Here is a 24,196-nt window from a genome sequence, read left to right as displayed (position 1 = left end):
AATTGCAGCGAGGGAGGCCTAGGTTGGATATTAGGAAAAACTGTTTCACTAGGAGGGTGGTGAAGCACTGGAATGGGTTATCTAGGGAGATGGTAGAATCTCCTTCCTTAGAGGTTTTTAAGGCTCAGTTTGACAAAGCTCTTGCTGGGATGATTTTAGTTGGGGTTGGACTAGATGACCTCCTGAGGTCTCTTCCAACCCTAATGTTCTATGATTATGTTTTCGTAGAGCACCTAACATTATAATGTAGTAATACACAATTGCACCACAGTACTACACCACTGGAACTGTTTGGGCTGTGAAAGGATCTTGACTTGTATACATACTCCCTATAGTATTTTTTTAAATACTGAGAAAAGGAAAAACATTAAGAAAAAGTAATGCTAATAAGTATTACTATTATCTGTCAAGATAAACACACTAGAGCAGGGATCTTTAAAATAAAGGTTTCTGTTATATCCAATTTTGCACACTATAGTTTACAGGATCACCTATTGTTATCAGCCCGCTGATATACCTAAGAACAACAGAGAGAATTGAAGATGGTAAAATTATTTCCTTTCTACTATCAGTTTGTCATTTTTATGTAGCTTTTCTGTGTTTATTTTATGAAGAATAATTTTTAGAAGGAATGAAAGCTTTTATTACATACCAACTGGCCCCAGGTACTTTTTTCATAATTTTATGAAATTATAAATCAAATTTTCAAGAACCTTCTTTTAGTTCCTTGTTTTTCAGTATATTTGAATTTTTAAATTAGTGTGGATATATCCAAGTACATTACGTATAAGTTTGTGTATACAGTATATACAGTGGAAGCATTGTTTAGCGTACTAAGCATGTAATGGGGAGCCAGGAACTTCTGTTTTCTAATCCTGATTCTTCCACTAACAGCCAATCACTGAACTTCTTTTGGCCAAAATCAGCACTGGCATTAACAGTGCCTACTCCTATTTACTTCAGGAACAGTTACATATGCTTATTTCACATCTGAATTTGGCCCTTCTTTATATGTTTTCTTATTGTAGAATTGGGATAATAATATTTGTATACCTCACAGGGGTGTTGTAAGGATTAATTACTTTACATGTGTTTGTTGCTTTGGAAATGAAAAGTGCTATATAAATACCATGCGTCAAAGATTATATACACAGGTATGCTTCACGTTATATATGTGTATGTACTGTGCAGTACAAGAAGCAATATGCTGCCTATAGAGAACAGTCTTGATTGGCAGTGGGATGGACTAGATATCTTAATAGTTCTTTCTATCTCTGTGTATGGATGTATTCATTCATGTATGTATGTACCTGTACAGAGAGGAAGGATGGCTTAATAGTTATAAGAATGGGAATCAGAAAGTCTGAATTTCCTGCTACATATTTCCTTTGTGACCTTGCTATGCCTCATCATCTGTAAAATGGGGATAATAATGCCATTTACCTCACAGTTCTGTTGTCGGGCTAACTAATTGTTTATAAAGCATCTTGATTTCTTATAGTGAAGGTGATGTTGAACTGCAAATACAAATATATTGTGTGTGTATTAATATTCAATTAAAGTGTTTAAAAAAGAAAATGATCATTAAATCCATGTTAGGATGTAGTTCTCATTGAAGAAAGAGAATAAAGCTACTGGGATATCTTTTAGGTTATTTGAATAATAAAGTCATCATCCTGTCCTCATGTGGATTCTTTAGACAAGAGGTTCTACATGTGATCCCTTGGTAATTGCCTAAATTAAAATATTAAAGGCCTAACAGCCGTTGTGTTGACCTTTTTTTTGCCTTGCTGCAATCAGATGAGCTGCTGTTTATTAGAAAGATTCCTTCCCATAGGTGGAGATTTAAGTGAGTTTCTAGGTCCCACTTGCCACCCCCTTTACAATGCAAAATATCAAAGCCCTAGTGTTTCAGCAACTTCAATTGGATTCCTCTGTCGTTAAGATCACTGGGATGCATTTATCAGTCTTGATTTACTTTGATTAAAAAAACACTAAAGTGCTTTAGATTCCAAAGTTCAACAGCAACAATATAATAAATATTTATTTCCCAGAAATTGCTCATTTTAAAAGTTTTATATGGCTAACCTCAATGTCACACTGATGAAATCAAACTGAGAGATAAAAACAAGAATCAGCAATATACTAACTGACTTGTTGGCTGGTTAACAGCAATCAGTTTCTTCAAAAGAAATTTTTGAACTCGTGCTATTTTTTTCCTATGAAAATTGCGGAATCAGAGCTTTAATTGAGGCTGTGTCCTTACAAAGCAAAGCCATGGAAAAAGCTGTGTAAACATTAAACACCCAGGGGAACAGCAGCAACAGAAAAAAAAATGTTTTACAGTGGAGAGGGTGAGGCAGAAAAGGAAAGTATTACAGACATGAAAGCTACAAGACTAGTATTCCTATAGAGCTGATAAGCAGAGCTCCAAAGTTCCTGCTGAATGAGCCTTAGTTGTGTCCCCACTGGAGCCCTCAGAAGGGCTATAGTGGGGCACAAGGGATGTGATTACATACATACTCAGAAAGAATGCGATTACAAGGGGCATCTTTCGTGCCAGGTGTCAGTTGGAGGAATAATTACAAGTGTATTTTATTGCAGTAATTAAGTCAGCATTGGTTGCATTGGGAGTTCAGATTCAGAGTTGTATAAACCACTATAAATTGATAGAGTGATCAAAAGCCAAATCTGTTTTGCTCTGGATTTTACAAGAAAAAAGTGATTTTGACTAACAGTGCAAGTTTGCATTCATTCATTCATTTTTTTTTTTAAAAGGAGAGTAATTCATAGGTATTTTTCCCACAAGGGGTAAGTGGGAGGAGATTTTCTAGCCCTTGGTGAAAAGAATATTTTATCTTCTCATGAAACGTGTCAAGTTTAAAAGTATGAGATGTATGTCTTCTGTGAGGTCAAAACTTGGTTTTTGTTCCACTGTGAAATTATATTTGCTCCTTTTTTATTTTTTGAAGGTACGTGTTGACAGTGGCATACAAGAAGGAAGTAATATTAGCATTTATTATGATCCCATGATCTCAAAAGTGAGTTGATATTTTTTTAATGTTCTAATATATAAAATACTAGTTTTAGATACAAAATTTTTAAATGAAGAGAGATTTTTTAGTAATGAGCCAATATTTCAAAGCTGCTGGATGTGATATGCATAAAGGAAACATGAGAGAAAAGAGGCTATATTGAAAAGGAAGCTTAATATGGAAGAAAATTTATAAATATGTCTGATCTCACAGAAATTAATTCACTCTTTTACTTGTTTTTTATTGTTCTTGTTATGTTTTCTGATTTCTAAAAGCATATTAAACAACGGCCTGCAGTCTCACTGATTTTTCCCGCGTCAATCTAACTGTTTGATTTTTCTAAGAAATTATAGGGCCGTAATCCCTGACAAAAAATGTTAAATAGGAGTTAAAGTTTGCAGTTATTTAAGGGTAAAATTGCTACAAGGACATTATAGTTAGTGTTTTAAAACACCAAGAATTAAACTTACAAGAAAACAAACCTTAAGAAATATGGAAATTCACAGTGAGAGTTCCTGATCTTTAATCGAATTTTTTGTGTGACTCTAAGAAGAATAGAGAGCCAGATATAGATATGCTTAACTCATATAAAGAAAAAAACCTGATCTTCTGTATCTGGATGCCAGAGAGTCGAGAGGCCTCTCTCTTGTTTTGGGGAAGTGCTCCAGTAGACAGACAGTAATATGTGCAAAATGATTCCTGTAAATGGAATATCTAAACATATGATTTGTGAAGTTTTTTTTAAAGAAAATTATTATATTTCATGAATTAAAACTGAATTTTTATCCCTGACTTAAATACCTTTGTTTTTAGCTAATTACATATGGCTCTGATAGAGCTGAAGCACTGCAAAGAATGGAAGAGGCTCTGGACAATTATGTAATTCGAGGTAACTACGGAAATTTGGGTTCCTAGTGTGGTAGGCTGGCATCTATTTCAAGAAAACAGCTTGAAAATGTAGTAATTAGCAAATTGAGTAAAGTTCCTGCTTATTAAGTGCAAATTAAACCAGGAAAAGCTTGTGTTAATTAAGCTGAGAAGATACATCAAATCTAAAGAGACTTCATTTTTTCCTGCAGCATTTTTAGTTGAAAGTAATTAGTTAAATAATTTAATTAAATTACTTTCAAAAACTGATAAGAGCTCTCGCAAACTCATGGTAGATCCTGCATTTATTACCCTGTGAAATTCAAAGGCAAGTATATTGTAATCATTCGTAGTACTTTAGTAGATCTACTGTGTTCTTATAGTACCACATGCCTGTGTGTTGAGTTTTTTCATTCTAAAGGGTTGTGTTAGCACTGGGAGAATACCATGGCATACAAATGTGGACAATATTTAGAACCTGAGGAGGAGATGATGATGATGATGATGATGATAAACATCTCTTTCAGCTCTCTTCCCAGGCCTACCTGTGAGAATTAGATGTTTTTCTTAAGCTCTTTATAGAACATGGATGAGTCTGCCATAATGAATCTTGACTCTTTTCCCCTCTTTTAAGCTCTGGAGAAGGTCTTTGTTTCTCCTCTTGAGTTCAAAGGCGAATACAGGTAGAAAACAGTCTCTTGTTTCTTGGGAATTTTGTTCCACTCTCCAACCCCTGGAGGCCCCCAGATTTAGAGAGAGGCTATGTGCAGAGAACTACGAGAATGATGGCATAGGTTACCTTTTTGGGAGTGTGGCTGAGAAAAGGAGTTAACGTGCTCTATGTCCTTTTTAGTTCTTTGAGCAGTATCCCTATAGACATCGGTGATGCCTATCTGTAAGTGGGCCAATAAAAAATATGACGTTCTGGTTATGGAGACAGAATTTCTTTTCTCCCATCCTTCTCCAACCTCATCATCATCGACGTGGTAAACTCTTGGCGCTGTCAGTACCAAATGAGATCCACCCCTGTGACAGGGATTGGAAGTGCTTAGAATTCTTTGGGAGGAAAGCCTGTTACTCGGCCTTGCTACAATTTTGAACAGCAAATTATCGAGCCTTAATGACAAAATATGACTGTCAGTTATTTAGAACTTAACAGCTTTATTGATCAGCTTCCAGAGTCGCAGCACAATCACTTCAAAGCTATCATCGAGGAAAGACAGCTAGTAGCCAAAACAGTGCTACAGTCTGCCCTCGATGCAGCCAACACAGCAGCTCGGTCCATCTCCACTGTGATGGTTATGTGACATGCATCGTGGTTACACCTTTTGGGCTTCCCTAAAGAGGTGCAGTCGACTGTCAAAGATCTTCCTTTTGAAGACACTAAGCACTTCGCAGAGAAGATGGACACCTCTCTCCATATCCTTGAAGATTCAAGGGCTACTCCCTGCTCATTAGCAATGTACACACCTGGACAAAACAGAAATTTTTTCCACAGCCCCAACACAAATTACACACCTCTCAATATCCGGCTCAGCACTTTTATGAACTTCAGAGACCATCCACCTCCAAACACCAATTGTGATATGTTGATCGAGGTGTCGATAGACAACTCCCCTCAAATGCTACAGCTGACCAGTGTCTGCTGTCCCATTGGCTACTGTCTTGTCATGATCTGCAGCACCTGGGAATGCATAACATCAGACTAATGGGTTTTGGAAATTGTTCACAAAGGATATTCCATCCACTTTACCTCCCTCCTCTGCCCACAACCTCTTCCCTGTTCCTCTTCTGGAACCCTTCTCGAGAGTATACTATGACAAGAAATAGATTGCCTCCTTCGGTTAGGAGCCATAGAACCAGTACCTCAACATCTATGAGGCAAAGGTTTTTACTCTCACTGTTTCTTAATACCCAAGAGAAAGGGAGGTTGGAGACCCATACTAGACCTCAGAGCACTCAATAAGTTGGTTAAAGGTCAAAAATTCAAGATGGTCACTCTAGCAACGATTATTCCAATATTGGAATGTGGGGATTGGCTTTCAGCCCGTGACCTTCAGGATGTCTATTTCCTCAGATTTACCCTAAGACAAAACCACTACCAATACAGAGTACTCCTCTTTGGGCTATCGTCAGCTCCAGGAGTATTTTCCAAGATTACCTCAGTAGTGGCTGCTCACTTACACTCCCAGGGGATCGTGATCTACCCCTACCTGGACAATTGTCTCCTCAGAGCCCGGTCCTTCAAAGAGGCTCGCCAGGTTACCAAAACCATGATAGACTTATTCATGGGACTGGGCCTGCAGATCAATGCCTAGAAATCAACCCTTGCTGTAGTAGTGCAGTACAGTGTACTGCAGTACTACAGTGTACTGTAGTACATTGCTTGGAATTTATAAGAGTTGACCTCAGCTTATTATGGCCAAAGCACTTCTACTTCAGCACAGATTCCTCTCTTTGGCCACACTCATAGACACTGTACAAAACAGCCCCCAAATATCAGCCAGATATATCAACTCTCAGGCCATATGGCAGCGGGCACAGCGGTAGTACCAATGCCTGGCTTCACATGTGATGTCTCCAGATGTGGTTCAGTTCAGCTTACACACCAAACAGAGACAGGCTAGACAAACCCATCCCTGAATTAGTGGAAAGACCCAGAAAATGTTTTCAAAGGGATCCCCTTTTCGCAAAGTTCCCTGTTGTTGCTTCTCATCACCATGCAGCTTTCACAGGTTGGGGTGCACATCTAAATGACCTTACAACACAAGGCAAGTGGTCATCCATGGAGATATCCCTTCACATCAGCCTTCTCAAGCTCAGGGCAGCTTTCATTTCCTCCCACCGATCAAGGGGACACACATGAGAGTCCTAACAGACAATATAGCATGTACGTATTACATAAATCAACAAGGAGGAGCCAGGTCGCCCTCCCTCTGCACAGAAGCAGTAATGCTATGGAACCAGTGCATCTCTCACAGTATTACATTATCAGCGGCTTACCTTCCAGGCACACAAACCTTGGCCATGACCTATTCTGATGCTGAGGGACACTGACCTGTTCACTACTCACCTGAACAAGAAATGTCCATGCTTCTGTTCCAGAGTGGGGATGGGGCAACACTCTGTATGATGCTCCTCTTCTTCCCTTGGACGAGAGCCTTCTTTGTGCCTTTTCTCCATTTCCCCTACAGTCGAAAATCCTGTCGAAAATAAAAAGAGAAGGAGCACATGTCATATTGATTACTTCCACTAAGTCAAGATAGACTTGTTACCCTTACTGTCACAGCTCGTGACATGGCCACTGATCTCTCTCCAATCCACTCTATATCTGCTTTTGCAGGAGAAAGGATGCATTCTGCATTCCAACCTCGGGATTCTCCGCTTCAAGGCTTGGCTCCTTCATGGTTCCAATGCATAGAGAGCTTGTGCTTGAAGGAAGTACAGAGGTATTACTACACAGCAGAATGTTCTCAACATTCTGTACTTATTTGCAAAAATGGTTCAGGTTTCAGATTTGATGTAATTCCCAACAAATCTCTCTGTCATCTGCGACTCTTCCAAAGATCCTAGACTATGTACTGACTCTAAAAGAGTCAGGATTATCTATTAGTTTACTCAGGGTCCATCTAGCAGGTGTAGCAGCCTTCCACTGACAAGTAGAATACTCAGTGCTATCACACCGAACCGCTAAACGATTTCTTAGGGGTATTGTAAACCTTTTTTCCACAGCCCTGACATCCCACCCCTACATGGGATCTAAACCTGATATTGAAAGGCCTGACTAGACCTCCCTTTGAACACCATGGCCACCTGTTCGCTTACATCCCTGTCAGTGAAAACGGCTTCCTGATAGCAATCACCTTGGTAGGAGAATAGGAGAAATAGCGGCTCTGATGGCACATCCCCCCCTACACAGTATTCTTTTGGGACAAGGATATGCTTAGGCTACACCCAAAACTCATCCCTAAGGTAACTTCCCCATTCCACATGAACCAAGCGATTCACATTCTGACTTTTTACCCCAAGCCTCACTGTGACAACAGGGAAGCTATATTACATGCACCAGATGTCAGGAGAGGCCTAGCTTTTTACCTGGGTAGGAGGAAGTTTTTCAGGAAGTCTCCTAAGCTTTTCCTCTCTATTGCGGAAAGATTCAAGGGCTCAGCAATATCAGCCCAGAGACTTTCCTAGTGAGTCTCGAACTGTACCAGATGTTACCAAGTTTGTAATGTGACCCCTCCAGATGACATTCGTACACACTCCACCAGGTTAATCTCCTCATCTGTCACATTCCTCAAGAATGTCCCTATCTCACAGATCTATAGAGCAGTGGCGAGATTGTTCACACTTTCGCAGAACACTGTGCAATCCCTGGGGACTCCACCTGCGATATCATCTTTGGCTCCGTAGTCCTGTCATCTGTAACAGATCTGACTCTGAAGTCCCCACACTCCAGAAGGGGTAATGCTCAGAAGCCACCTACAGTGGAGCACCCATAGGGACACTAGTCGAAGGAGAAGAAGAAGTTATTCACCTTGTGCAGTAATGATGGTTCTTTGAGATATGTCCCCCTCTGCGTGCTCCGCAACCCACCCTTCTCCTCTCTGCTTTGGAGTTCTTGTCAATGACTCTGTGGTGGGCAAAGACCTGATGGGGGGGTAACTGCGCACACTTTCTAATCTTGTGACATGTGCAGGCCTAACGGACACTGCTTCCAAAGTTCTCCGATCGGCAGCAGAGGGACACACCTACAGTGGTGCACCCATAGGGACATCTCAAAGAACCATTGTTACTGCACAAGGTGAGTAACTACTTCTTCATGGGGCAGTTAGAGTGTAATACATTAGAGTGCTATGCAATTTACATTCTTGTAGACCTCACTGCTGTACTGTATAGACAAGCCTTTTGAAGATAAATCTTGGTCCAAATGCTATCAATAGGACAAACTCACAATGACTTCAGTTGGGACTGGTATGTGGCCCCCAGCAGCACATCATCTATTAATTATCTCATACTGTGTTCCACAAAATGTTTAAAAATAAAACAAACAAAATCTAGTACTTGGGTTTTTGGGTGCTATGAGCAATATACTTCATATTAATGATATATCCTGTGATTTATAGTACATCACATCACGTAATGCTCATGTGAGTCAGTTTTTAGCATGAACCAACATAGCACAGCATGATGTCTTGCTGATGTGGGGGGAGAGATAGCTCAGTGGTTTGAGCATTGTCATGCTAACCCTAGGTTTGTGAGTTCAGTCCTTGAGGGGACCTCTTAGGGATCTTGGCAAAAATCAGTACTTGGTCCTGGTAGTGAAGACAGGGGCCTAGACTCAATGACCTTTCAGGGTCCCTTCCAGTTCTATGAGATAGGTATATCTCCATATATTAAATATTATGTACATTAAATTTAGGGATTAAATGGAAATCAGCAGATATTTTTGCATTGAGTACTTATTATTCACATAGCTAGTGCATAATCTGTAATGAAACCAGTGGCAGAAATAAAGGATATAGTATAGAGCAAGTGGTTTGCAACAGCTGCTGAAAATCCTGCTTTGCAGGTCTCCCCAAATTATTTTCGATAATGGTGCAAATGTTTAATTGACACACACTGACTGGTTCTTTTTAACCTACACATGTGTCTATAACCCAGCAAAACCCAGGACATTTAAATTTCCATCTGACATCATGTAAATGATCACACCCAAACAGTCTGTAAGAAAACAATGCAAGTGCCAGACCACTTGGATGGTGACTGTCCATGAATTAGTAACCTACGTGTAAAGTTCACTAAATGAAACATGATCAGACCTAACTACCTAGTAGCAGACATTTTAGTTAAAAGTTTCTGAGCTCAAGTTTAGAGTTTGTGTTTCTGACCTCTTCCTTCTTTACAGGTTTACTCAGTTCCCATAAGAAAAAGACATGACAAAAGCAGAACTAAGGGGAAAAAAATCAGTTTTATTTATCCGCAGTATGTGAGGAAAAATGCTAATTACTTTTACATGTCACATAAGGATGGGATGCAGAAATGGAGTCTTGACACCTTAAATGTCTGCTTCTTGGAGTAGCTAGTCTTAGAACCCCGCGGAGAGTCAATTCTTGATTTAATCCTAAATGGAGTATAGGATCTGGTCCAAGAGGTGAATATAGCTGAACTTCTTGGTAATAGTGACCATAACATAATAAAATCTAACATCCCTGTGGGGAAGAGAATAACTAAAGCAGCCCACTACAGTAGCATTTAATTTCATAAAGGGGAACGACACAAAAATGAGGAATTTAGGTAAACAGAAATTAAAAGGTACAGCACCAAAAGTGAAATCCCTGCAAGATGCATAGAAACTTTTTAAAGGCAGCATAATAGAGGCTCAATTTAAATGTTTACCTCAAATAAAAAAACATAATAAGAACAAAAAAGTGCCACCGTGGGTGAACAACAAAGTAAAAGAAGCAGTTAGAGGCAAAAAGGCATCCTCTAAAAAGTGGAAGCATAAACCTGGCAAGTGAAATGTAAACGTATAATTAGGAAGGCCAAAAAATAATTTGAACAACAGCTAGCCAAAGACTCAAAGTAACAGCAATTTTTTTTTAAAGTACATCAGAAGCAGGAAACCTGCTAGATAACCTGTGAGGCCACTGGATGATAGAGATGCTAAAGGAGCACTCAAGAAAGAAAAGGCCACTGGGGAGAAACTAAGTTAATTCTTTGCATCAGTCCTCTTCGCTGAGGATGTGAGGGAGACTCCCAAAACTGAGCCATTCTTTTCAGGTGACAAATCTGAGGAACTGTCTCAAATTAAGGTGTCATTAAAGAGGAGGTTTTGGAACAAATAGATTAAAATTAAATAGTAATAAGTCACCAGAGCCAGATGGTATTCACCCAAGAGTTCTGAAGGAACTCATATGTGAAACTGCAGAACTACAAACTGTGGTATGTAACCTATCATCTAAATCAGCTTCTGTATCAGATGGCTGGAGAATAGCTAAGGTGATACCAGGTTTTTTTAAAAGGCTCTAGAGGTGATCCTGAAAATTACAAGCCAATAAGATTAATTTCAGTACCTGACAAATTGGTTGAAACTATAGGAAAGAACAGAATGATCAGACATATAGATCAATGCTATTTGTTGGGAAGAATCAACCTGGTTTTTGTAAAGGGAAATCATGCCTCACCAAGCTACTAGAATTCTTTGAGGGGTCAACAAGCACGTAGACAAGGGGGATCCAGGGGATATAGTGTACTTAGATTTTCAGAAAGCCTTTGAAAAAGTCCCTCACCAAAGGCTCTTAAGGAAAGTAAACTGTTGTGGGATAAGAGGGAAGGTCTTTTCAGGGACATAGTTAAAAGATAGGAAACAAAGGGAAGGAATAAATTGTCAATTTTCAGAATGGAGGGACACAAATAGTGGTGTCTGTCCCCCAGGAGCCTGTACTGGGACCAGTACTATTCAGATATTCATAAATGATCTGGAAAAGGGGGGGAAACTGAAGTGGCAAAATTTGCAGATGATACAAAACTACTCAAGATAGTTAAGTCCAAAGCAGACTGCAAAGAGCTTCAAAGAAATCTCTCAGAACTGGATGACTGGACAACAAAATGGCAGATGAAATTCAATGTTGATAAATGCAAAGTAATGCACATTGGAAAACATAATCTCAACTATATATATAAAATGATGGGGTTTAAATGAGCTGTTACAACTCAAGAAAGAGATGTTGGAGTCATTGTGGATAGTTCTTGAAACACATCTGGTTTGTGTGCAGCGACAGTCAACAAATCTAACAGAATGTTGGGCATTATTAAGAAAGGGATAGATAATAAGGCAGAAAATATCATATTGTCTCTATAAATCTATGGTACACCCACATCTTAAATACTGTGTGCAGATGTGGTTGCCCCATCTCAAAAAAGATATATTGGAATTGGAAAAGGTTCAGAAAAGGGCAACAAAAATGATTAGAGGTATGGAACAGCTTCCATAGAAGGAGAGATTAATAAAATAGTCCTTTCAGCTTGGAAAAGAGATGACTAAGGGGGTGATGTGATAGAGGTCTATAAAATCACGACTGGTATGTAGATTAGGAAATGTTATACTCCTTCTCATAACACAAGAACTAGGGGTCACCAAATAAAATTGATAGGCACCAGGTTTAAAACAAACAAGAGGAAGTATTGTAGTGAAGGCCAAGACTATAATGGGATTCAAAAAAGAACTAGATAAGTTCATGGAGGATAGATTCATCAATGTCTATTAGCCAGCATGGGCAGGGATGCAAAACCATGCTCTGAAGTGTCCGGATCCTCTGTTTGCCAGAAGCTGGGAATGGGCAACGGGATGGATTACTTAATAATTACATGTTCTATTCATTCCCTCTGAAGCACCTAGCATTGGCCATGGGCAGAAATAGGATACTGGGCTAGATAGACCATTGGTCTGACCCAGTGTATCTGTTCTTATGTTCTTACTTTTTTCAAGCCGCAGCTCAGCACTGGGGTGTCTTTCAAACCCTTTATTCCAATAATTACTCATGCATCTGTGCTGTTGTCAGAATGGCAGGTAGGTGTGCAAGAAGATAGTGAAGATTTTGATTTCCTTTTGTTAAGGGAGAAACAGTTTAAAATTGAATATAGTATAGTCATTTGACTTGATGCTGGTCACCAGTGTTCTCAGAAACCCTTTGATGTTCCACTGTGTGATTGACTGAGTTCCCAGCTTTCCCTGCTCATAATTGCAATAATCTCCAGGTCCACTCCTTGAAAGTGCCTCAGCTCAGCTGAAAAACAGCAATATTACATCAGAGCTTGAGACGTTTAGAAAAGTGATGGATTTGAAATCCCCTTCCATTGAAGGATTCATTCCCTAGTACTGTGTTCATCTGTTATTTGATCTCCAATACTCAGAGGTTTGAAGAAAGAAAACTTCCAAGCTGTTTCATCCTTGCACCTCTAGAATCCCTCTTCTTGTGAACCCATTTTTCCCATGTGGTAACTGGTAATTCCAGTGCTTCAGGAGATCTGATGGCTTGACAACTTTCTGGCTAAAACCTCTCTCTACAGTTTCAACATATAAATCACTCTACTAGAGAGAGGGGAGGAGAGAGAGACCTAGAACATTTCCCTTTCTGTTTTCCTCTGCTTCCCCTGTGACTTCTCTTCAGAGAAAGAAGAAACTAGTAATTCCTGGGCTACCTGAAAGCCCCTTGCACTAACTCCTTTACAGAAAAGCAAGCAAAGAAAATAGTCAGAAATTTAGGTGAAAGCCTAGCCCCATCAAAGTCAATGGAGGGTTATTCCACTGACTTCGGTAAAACCAAGATTTCATCCCTTATGAATTTTCCTGGATCATTTCTTTCTTTTGCCTCATTAACCCACCTCCTCAACTTTGAATTGGCTGTCAGTTTTCAGCACAAATTTAAAACTGTATAAAGGTTGTTACTTTCTTTTGTTTAGATACAGACAAAATGCATTACACAAGAAGTTAGAACTTTGATATTATTTATAAGAGAGAATCCACTTTAAACTTTCTAATCTTCTGGTGGTGGCAGTGTTCATGCAGTTCTGTCAAATGCCTGTATTTTGTAAACTAAAGGAGGCACATGTTTCTTCCCAGGTATACTAGATAGTTTAAGCAAATATGTGTTTAAAATTTAACATGGAGGCATTTAAAAATATGAAATTCTCTTAACTGGCTGACAAAGGATTTAGTGGGAATTAGGCTATGCTTATTTGATAAAGACTTTGTCTCACGACAGAAGTGAATGCCATATTGAGGTACATTCTTCAGAGTTCTCCTTTCACAAGTATGTTTACACTCATAAGATTCACAGGAATCCCAGTCAGTATCACTTCAATGTAATAATCTTTTTATTAACACTGCTTTAGGAAAATCTGACTTGATCATCTACGTTTTCAGTAGAATTTAAAATTCTTATTCTACAGATCTGTGAAGAAGATAATAATTTGAATTGCAAGTAATAAGCACAATGTCATTTTGTACAGTACAGAATTCCCATACAGAAAACAGAACATTTGCCCAGAAATAGATTATGATACAAGGATCCAAAATTTAGCTCTTTACTCAATTGGCTGGCGCAAATTGGAAATGTGATGCTGACTCTCCCAACTCTCTGAAGGGTGAACAATGATTTGTAAATCCACTTTGTGGACATGGATAGCTCTCTGAAGTAGTCCTAGCTGCTGTGACTGTCCTCAGGCTTTAGGGCTCTGTGCCAGTGAGGTTTCAAAGTAAGGAAGGATGAAGGCACTGTTGTGCCCTGTCATTCAAGAGGAATTCTGAATAGGGAAGGTTAAGGGATATAAAGCAGGGTTAAGGGGAAAATGCATTGTGCCGTGAAACCCTGCCATCTGTAGCCTGGATCTGGTTACTGACCTGGAAGGGCCCCAATGTGGTCTGTAAGCTACACAAGAACAACGAAATAGCACTTGTGTATTGAACACCTGAAAACCAAACATGCAGTTTTTATGATGATTTGCCAGTGTGTACTACATAGATAATTTAGATGCCATGATGTTGTGTACTGTAAGCTCAGTGCTTAAATAGTTTGTGAAGTCTTGTGGGTTTTTTTTCTTTCATTGTAAAAGTCAAATTTCACAATATTCCAGGGATGTGAAATAATCTTCACTGAGTCTGCTGGCATGAGTGATATTTTAGATTCTGCTACGGACGTGGTATGTGGTTGAAAGCAAATAACTTTGGTCTCCAATCAGCAAAACACTTAAAATGTGCTTAAATTAAGCACATGCTTAAGACCAGTTGGCTAGGCATTACCCCATATATGTAGTGTGTTTGAGTCCTGTTTTCCCTTTTAAATGTAAGTCTTACTATGTCATTTTTGTATTATAATATAACAAAGTCAGAATCTAAAGGCTTATCTATGTGAGAAAAATAGGCACTAGTGTAAATGCATCAAATTACTTACGGTGATAAATGCCTGGTATAAATTCACTGTACCACTGTAAAATGGTTTTTACACCAGTGCAACTTTATCCAGTAGATGACTGCAGTAAACTCTGCTGATGTAAACCCTGCTTTATATCAGTGTGGTGTATGTTTAGTGGGGATTTACACAAGTGCAAACACCTTGACATGGTTACACAGCCCTTATTTCTCTCATAAATAGGCCCTTGGATTCTGATTCAATTACATTAATAACAAACAGTGACTCATAAGGTTTATATTTAATAAGGAAAATGAGCATTATACGTACCACATATCTAGAGCATAGCCTGATGTTGCATCTAAAGTTATGCGATGGCACCTAGTCAGTTGGACATAAGCACATAAAATCATAGACATGTAGGGCTGGAGGGGACCTTGAGAAGCCAGCAAGTCCAGCTCCTGCACGGATTCATGACTAAGTATACCTAGACCATCCCTGACTGGTATTTGTCCAGTCTGGTCTTAAAAACCTCGAATGTTGGGGATTCCACAGTCTCCCTAGGAAGCTATTCCAGAGCTTAAATACCCTAATAGTTAGAAAGTTTATCCTAATATTTATCCTCTATCTCTCTTACTTCAGAATAAACCCATTACTACTTGTCCTACCTTTCGTATACGTGGACAACAGTTGATCACCGTCTGCTTTATAACAGCCCATAGCATAGGTTATCAGGTTGCCGGTCAGTCTTCTTTCTCAATACTAAACATGCCGAGTTTTTTTTTAACTTTTCTCATAGGTTAGGTTTTCTAAACCTTTTATCATTTTTGTTGCTATCCTCTGTACTCTCTCATTTGTCTACCTCTTTCCTAATGTGTGGCAGCCAGAATTGGACATGGGACAATTTACCCAGGTCTTAAATACAACACTCCTGTTAATATGCCCCATAATAATAATAGCGTTTTTTTGCAACTATATCACATTGTTTACTGATACCAAATTTGTGCTCCCCTATAATCTCCAGATTATTTTTAGAAGTACTACTACCAAAGCCATTATTTCTCATTTTGTAATTGTGCGTTTGATTTTTCTTTCCTAAGTGGAATAATTTTCCCTTTTCTTTATTGAATTTCATCTTGTTGAATTCACACCTAGTTCTCCAATTTGTCAAGGTTGTGTTGAATTCTAATCCTGTCTTCCACAGTGCTTGCAAACCCTTCCAGTTTGGTGTCATCTGCAAATTTTATTTGCACTCTACTCCATCATCCAAGTCATTAATGAAAACAATGAATACTGCTGGACCCAGGATTGACCCTGTGGGTCTCCATTAGATGCACCCTCCAAGTTTGACATTGAACCACTAATAATGTCTCTTTGAGTACGATCTTTCAATCAGTTGTGCACTCACCGTGTAGTAATTTCATCTAGACCAGTGGCTTTCAAACTTTTTTTCTGGGGACCCAGTTGAAGAACATTTTTGATGTCCGCAACCCAACAGAGTTGGGGATGAAGGATTTGGGGAGTGGGAGGGGCTAAGGGCTGGGCAGAGGGTTGTGATGTGGGGGTGAGGGCTGCGGGGTGGGGTCAGGAATGAGGGGTACAGGGTGTTAGAGGGGGCTCTGGGCCTGGGCAGGGGGTTGCGATGTGGGAGGTGGTCAGGGCTCTGGGCTGCGGGTGCAGACTCTGGGGTGGGGCTGGGGATGAGGGGTTTGGGGTGTAGGAAGGGGTTCCAGGTTTGGGGGAGCTCAGGGCTGGGGCAGGGAATTGGGGCACGGGGTTGGGGTGGACTTATCTCTGATGGCTCCCAGTCAGCGGCGCAGCTGGGATGCAAAGGCAGGCTTCCTGCCTATCCTGCCACCACAGACTGCTCTGTGCCCCAGAAGCGGCCAGCAGTAGGTCCGGCTCCTAGGTGAAGGCATGCAAGCGGCTTCGTGTGACGCTCCCCGCAGGCCCTATCCCCCACCCCTGTTCCCATTGGCCAGAAACTGGCCAATGGGAGTGTGGAACTGGTGCTCGGGGCGGGGACAGCGTAGAAACCGGACCCGCTGTTGGCTGCTTCCATGACACAACGCGGTGTCGAAACAGGTAGGCACTAGCCTGCCTCTAGCTGGGCAGCACCGCTGATGGGACTTTAAATGTCTCGTTTGGCGGTGCTGACCAGAGCGAACCAGTGCCTGACATGCCGCGACCCAGTACTGGGTTCTGACCCGAAGTTTGAAAAACGCTGGTACATTTCCCTAGTTTGCTTATGAGACTCTCATGTTGGACTGTGTCAAAAGGCTTACTAAAATCAATATATATCACATCCATTAGGCAAGTAACCCTGTTGAAGAAGAAAATTAAATTGCTTTGGCATGACTTGTTCTTGACAAATCCATCCTGGCTATTTCTTATAACTCTGTTATCCTCTAGGTACTTACAAATTAAGAACATAAATGATCTCTCTCCTTCCATCCATCTTCACCCTCTGACAAACAGAGGCTAGGGACACTATTCCTTACCCATCCTGGCTAATAGCCATTAATGGACTTGACCTCCATGAATTTATCCAGTTCTCTTTTAAACGCTGTTATAGTCCTAGCCATTACAACCTCCTCAGGCAAGGAGTTCCACAAGTTGACTGTGTGCTGTGGGAAGAACTTCCTTTTATTTGTTTTAAACCTGCTGCCCATTAATTTTATTTGGTGGCCCCTAGTTCTTGTATTATGGGAATAAGTAAATAACTTTTCCTTATCTACTTCCTCTACATCACTTAAATTTTATATACCTCTATCATATCCCCCCTTAGTCGCCTCTTTTCCAAGCTGATAAGTCCTAGCCTCTTTAATTTCTCCTCATATGGGACCCGTTCCAAACCCCTAATCATTTTAGTTTCCCTTCTCTGAACCTTTTCTAGTGCCAGCATATCTTTTTGAGATGAGGAGACCACATCTGTATGCAATATTCAAGATGTGGGCATACCATGGATTTATATAAGGCCAATAATATATTCTCCATCTTATTCTCTGTTCCCTTTTTAATGATTCCTAACATCCTGTTTGCTTTTTTGACCGCCTCTGCACACTGCATGGACGTCTTCAGAGAACTATCTATGATGATTCCAAGATCTTTTTCCTGATTCGTTGTAGCTAAATTAGCCCCATCATATTGGATGTATAGTTGGAGTTATTTTTTCCAATGTTCATTACTTTACATTTAAATTGATTGTTTAATAATTTGTTCCAGTATCTTTTTCAGTTACTGAAGTTAGACTGATTGGTCTGTAATTCCCTGGGTTCTATTTGTTCCCCCTTTTAAAGATAGATATTACATTTGTCCTCGTCTAGTATGTCACCCATCCTCTAGCAGTTCTCGAAGATAATTTTGCACAGTTCTGAATTGCTTCATCTAGTTCCTCAAGTACCATAGGATGAATTTTGTCAGGCCCTGCCAACTTGAATACATTTTACTTTTCCTAAATTTTCATTAACCAGTTCTTTCTCTATTTTGGCTTGCATTCCTTCCCCCTTGTTAGTATTAGTTGTGTTGAGTACCTGGTTGCCATTAACCTTTTTAGTGAAGACTGAAGCAAAATAAGCATTGAACACCTTAGCCTTTTTGATGTCATCAGTTATTAGCTCTCCTTCCTCACTAAGTAGAGGACCTATACTTTTCTTCATCTTTTGCTAGCTCCTAATGTTATTTAAAGAACCTCTTCTGATTGCCTCTTATGTCCGGTGCTAGATTTCTGCCTTAGTCTTCCTGATTTTGTCCATACATGCTTGTGCTATTCTTTTGTACTCTTCCTTAGCAATTTATTCATGGTTCCAATTTTTGTAGGATTCATTTTTGTTTTTCAGTTCATGTTGGTCTGGCACACATTTCTCTCACATAGAGCCTAGCTCCTTAAAGTTGGGAATTCCTGCTTTGTTTTCTTAATTTTGCAGTCTTAATCTTTCACGAGTATTCTTTTTGGTATTTAAATATTTATATTTGATGTTTATTCTTGTTCATAATCTTACCAAGATTAAAAAGATCTTACCTCTGAGAAAAAGTTGGTATGGTGAAAGAGAGAAAAATAAACATGGATAGGAAAGTAATAAGATAAAGTATTAGTAAAATACCAATAAGCCCAAATATTAACCTGTAGGGCACCAGTTTTAGCTTAGGGCAAAGTCCTAAAATGTAATGAGTGTACAGGACTTGCCATACTCTTTGGGAGAAACTAGTTTCTATTTGAAAAGCAGCCCAGATTTTGGCACAGTTTTGCACAACAGGAAATCTTTGCCCTGCATTTATTTAAGACTGAGTATTCATGGATACCAAACAGTCTCTCATCTCTAGAGCGAGTGATGCCTATTGGGATAATTTCAAAAAGCTTGTTTATACTGTAATCATCTGTACTGCATTGACACATACAGAACTTCAGTTTCTAGCTCTGTTGGCCCTTTACTTGAACTTGTGTATGTTAATGTTTTAAACAAAAATGACGCAGAAGAAATATGAAGTTCCATCTTGTTAACTCTCTGGCATTTACATCCCAATATTAAAAATAAAATATCTTGTAGTCCATGCATTTTTTATTTAAAATATTAATTCTAAGTTTTTTATTTTTGATTTATTAAACCAGTAATACATCAAAATGAAAAATACTTTGTAATCTCCTAAATGGGGCTTGCATATGGTAGTGTCTCACACCATGAAGTCACTTCCCATCTAAATGGCAGCCACAAGTAGTAGAAGGCTCAGGATAAATTTTCAGAACAGTGAATTCTGTACTTTGTACTCCTCTTTTAAAAAAAGAACAAAAGCTGCTTGGATCTATACATAATTTTATATTAATATAATATGCTTTATACAAATTGTCTGTTTCTCTTTATGTAATAAACTGCACAGCCTAAGGGGAAATTTTAGAGTTATATGGTGTTTTAGGTGAACATCTCCAGGTAAAATCCATTTGAGTCTTTGAAAATTTCCATTTAAATGTGCAAGAATCACACTGTTTTCCAAACAAAAGCATTCACTTATTCATGGGGGGTGGGATGGAGTGGCTGGTTAACAGCCCAGGGGACTGCAAATGGATGGCTCAGGGACTGCTAATGGAATACGGAGCCTTTCACCACTTCTGTGTCACTAGTTCAAAGCAGGCACAGGTTGGCAAGGACTTTTAGTACTACCATTTTAATGGCTGCTTGATGACCTTTATGAAATTAGTGGTCTCAATCCAGTTCCTGGTGGATAGGTATCCACCAGGAACAAAACCAACCCTTATAGAGTCATTCATTACAGTCTCAGTAGAGAATCTAGGGATTGAAATGGCATGGTGACTGAACCACTTTGCCCCCCAGAGATGGTCCCTCCAAGTCAGGTTAAAGGCATATTGGAGTGGGGTGAGGAAGCTTATTGTGCTGCTTCTTGTTGTGTACCTGTTCTGTGATCAGATAGAAGACTTTGTTTGCCAGGGCTGCCAATCCAACATCTTTCATAAGCACTAAATTTATTTAAGATGTTTAGAAAAATTAGCTTGTTTGCTAGGAAAAATCAATTTCTTCTTCCAGCAGTGTCCCTATGGGTGCTTCACTGCAGGTGTGCTAGCATCCCTGTGCGGCTAATCAGAGAACTTCAGTAGCAATGTCCATTGGAACACAGCGTGCACGGGCTAACCCTGCTCAGTTCCTTCTTAACCGCCCCTGGCTAGCAGTCCATTAAGACTATCGTTTTAATCCACTTAACTCTAGTTAGTCACACTGTAATTTGGGGAGGAGTTCCTTGGCAAGGGAGAGAAGGTGGTTTAGTAGGATCTGGGCAAGGATCTTCCCTTCAATGGAGAGGAGGGCAATACCTCTGTGGTTCCCGCACAAAGGTTTGTCCCCTTTCTTGAATATTATTATAATGTTGGTGTTCTTAAAGTCAGGTGGAATTTCTTAGCAGGTTCAGTTTGTGTTGAGAAGTTGGCAAAGTTTGTGCTGGAACATTGTTCCACCAGGTTTAAAAACCTCAGCTGGGATGCCGCCTGGGCCCAACTCAACATTGGGAAAACCGGCGTACGCTACCAGCCCACACCTGCACAAACTGCTCTTCGGACTCCACAAATCACCATCAGCGGAGGATCTCTGGAAAATATGGACCATTTTCCATACCTTGGCAGCTCCCTCTTTCAAACAGCCAGCATTGACCCAGAAATTGAATACAGGATCCGCTGTTTCAGCACATCCTTTGGAAGACTACTCAAATGAGTCTTCAGTGATGGGGTTCTGCAAACAGGCACCAAGATCATGGTTTACCAGACTGTTGTCATCCCCACCCTTCTCTATGGGTGTGAAACCTGGGTAACCTACAGACAACATTTCAAGTGGCTCCTACAGTGCTGCATCAGGAGGATTCTCAGGATCAGCTGGGAAGACTGACACACTAACATCAACATTCTGTCTGCAGCCAACTTCAGTAGTATAGAAGCGCGGGTCATGAAACATCAGCTCTGCTGGGCTGGCCACTGTGCACGTATACCTGACACTCACCTCCTGAAGCAAGTACTCTTCTCTCCATTAAGTCAGGGAAAAAGGGCTCGTGGAGGGCAGCTGAAGCGCTTCAAAGACATACTGAAAGTACATCTTAAAAAGGGAGGCATCAACCCAACAAACTAGAAGGACTCAGCACGGAACAGAACACAGTTGTGCCACACCGTACACCAAGGCACAGCTCACTTTGAGGAGAACAGACGTGCTCATGAAACAGAGAAGCGACAAAGGAGGAAAGAAAGGGCACAACAGTCCAGCCAACAACTATGTCTGCTCCAAGATTACACCTGTCATTTCTGTGGGAAAATCTCCAGGGCATGAATTGGGCTCCTCAGCCACTTGAAAACCCACCAATGCACCCCCTTGGAAGACATCATCCTGGCATTGAGGGATAGCCAAAGAAGAAGGATAATTAGTCAGTCTCCTAATTCTAGTTCTAGTTTTCCCCCTTTCTTTATTTTACCTTTTTTAAAAAAAAACTTTGTTTTTCTTCCTGCCTTTTCTCCCCCAACAGGGAACCTTTCCCCAAATGGGGTATGCCTGGTTCACTGGACTTGAAGAAGATGATCCCAAGCACAAATAAGCACTGTCAGTGCTTTCGCTACCTCGGGAAAGGCTACATACAACAGAAGTGTGGTCTTTGCCAACAGCTCTGGCCTAGATCCCACAAAGACAGAGAGGTCTACTGGAAGATTATCTTCATGGAGGTAGCTCTCTGACCCCAGTCATCTGGTAGACATGAGTCTTTCCCACAGACTTCTACATCTAAGGTCTGAAGGTCGAAGAAACAGCTGCAGACCCCTCTCACAAATCTTCTAATAAGAGAGAGGGAAGCCCCCCTAGTGAGCCCTGAGATAGCAGCAAGCAATCACCATCTTGCTTGGTATGTTTGGCACCACTGCCACCAACGCCATTTCAGTTGACACCCATGGCTCATGGAAACTGACAGTAACCAGTACTGCTGACAGGACCACAGACCTGATGAGCACGGGCATCAAGTCATTGGCACCAAAGGACAGGAGTAAGCACTCCGCTAAAAAGATGCTTCTGCTATGTGAGCCTGCATCAGTACCACTGGCATTGGCTCAGCTGACACAAGAGTGACCGATGTGGATAAGATCCCTGTCCCTGCTGGCACTGAATGGATGATGAGACAATTGGTACAGGCAGAACTCTGCCATTCAAGAGAGCTCCACATGCCAGAAATAATGGAGTCCCCTCCTCTTGGTACCAAGACCTCTGCACTGAGCCTCTATCTTTGTCATGCCGTGCCCCGTTGTTATCTAGCAACCGTTCAGACAGTGAGCCTGGGGAGGTGGTGTTGCAGTACTTATCCCAAGCTCCATATGGTGCTCACTACCAACAGAGCCCAAGGATATACCCACAGTTGGCCCCACCACCACCATCCTGGTATGTCCACCTCTGGGCAGCCCCACAGGGCTTTGACACCACCCCCCAGTGGTCATATTTGGACCTTTGGGTGGCGCACCATCAACGTGCGTCTAGAGCACTAAGTCTCACTTACAAACCCTTGAGGCACACTCCCTCAGCCGCACCATCCAGGGCTTTTTGGAACTGCTTCAAGACTTTAGAGGAACAGAAAGCTGGTACCAAGGAGGAAGTGACACTGAGGACCATCTCCTCCTCCTTCAGACGAAGGTATCATGCCTTCTCCACCATCTTTGGTGGATAACTTTCATCTCTTTCAGGAATTGGCAAAGAGGGTGGCAGACACTTTCCAGATTCCATTGGAGGAAGTGAGGAGTAACCACCATCAGCTACTTGATATCATCCATTCATTGGCCTCCTCAGTGATCATCCTCCTGATTAATGAGGCCATTTTAGACCCAGCAAAGACTGTCGGGCAAACTGCAGCATCAGTGGCCCCGACCTGCAAGCAGGCAGACAAAAAATACGATGTCCCCACTAAGGAATCTGAATTCCTATTCTCCCACCTAGCACCAAATTCCGTCATGGTGGATGCTCTCAATTCTTGCGGACGACAACACCAGTCAAGGGCTTCTCGCCATGACAGGGATTGGAAGCACCTGGATCTGTTCGCCAGAAAAGTGTACTCCTCAGCTAGTTTACCGTTTTGTATCGCCAACTCCCTCGTGGCGAAATACGTTCCATAAACTACTCAAAGCTGAATGACTTTATTGAAAAGATGCCAGAAGCACATCATGACTCATTCAAGGCCATTATCCAGGAGGGCCAATTAGTGGCAAAGACATTGCTGCAATCTGTGCTCAATGTGGCCAACATGGTGGCTAAGTATGTCTTCATGGATGTGGTGATGCAACACCAATATGGCTTCATTTGTTGAGATTCCCAAAAGAGGTGCAGTCTACAGTTCAGGACCTTCCCTTTTAGGGCACAAAGCCCTTCTCTAGGAAAACTGGTGCCTCCCTTCACACCCTGAAGTATTCCATGGCAACCCTCCTGTCACTGGGTATACACCAGGATAAAAGAGATTATTTAGTCCCCAATTCCAGCATAGACCACACACATCTCAGTACCAACCTCACTGCCACTATGAGTAGCAAAGAAAAAGGGAAATTACCTAAATGAAAATAATCTGGCCCACAATCTTCATCCTAGCCCTGTAATCTAAGCATCACTTTTGATGAGCAGGTCAAGTTACCATTAGACCACTACACAACTGACACAGCCAACCATAATTTCACGCCCATTTGGCCACCAATTAGCAGTGTTCCACAGTGCCTGGGAATGCATAACATTGGATTGATGGGTCCTACAGATCATCTGAACCAGGTACTCCATTCAGCTTACCTCCATATCCCCTCCACAACACCCTTCCCAGTGTCTCTTCAGGGAACCTTCTCACAAGAGTTTATTACAACAGGGGGATAGCATAGTGGTT

General features: G+C 40.9%; 1 protein-coding gene across 4 annotated transcripts in view; it reads left to right on the top strand.

The window, feature by feature from the left end:
* PCCA (propionyl-CoA carboxylase subunit alpha) overlaps positions 1-24,196 on the top strand; it is a 445,042-nt gene that overhangs the window by 188,787 nt on the left and 232,059 nt on the right. For all 4 annotated transcript variants that reach the window (XM_050948397.1, XM_050948393.1, XM_050948418.1 and 1 more), the window contains 2 exons: positions 2,973-3,041; positions 3,849-3,924. In XM_050948397.1, the coding sequence (XP_050804354.1) occupies positions 2,973-3,041; positions 3,849-3,924 (145 nt within the window). The remainder of the gene's footprint in view (positions 1-2,972; positions 3,042-3,848; positions 3,925-24,196) is intronic.

The sequence above is a fragment of the Gopherus flavomarginatus genome, chromosome 1 (genome assembly GCF_025201925.1).
Source record: "Gopherus flavomarginatus isolate rGopFla2 chromosome 1, rGopFla2.mat.asm, whole genome shotgun sequence".
Classification (NCBI taxonomy): Eukaryota; Metazoa; Chordata; order Testudines; family Testudinidae; genus Gopherus; species Gopherus flavomarginatus.
This window is presented reverse-complemented; position numbering and strand designations above follow the sequence as displayed.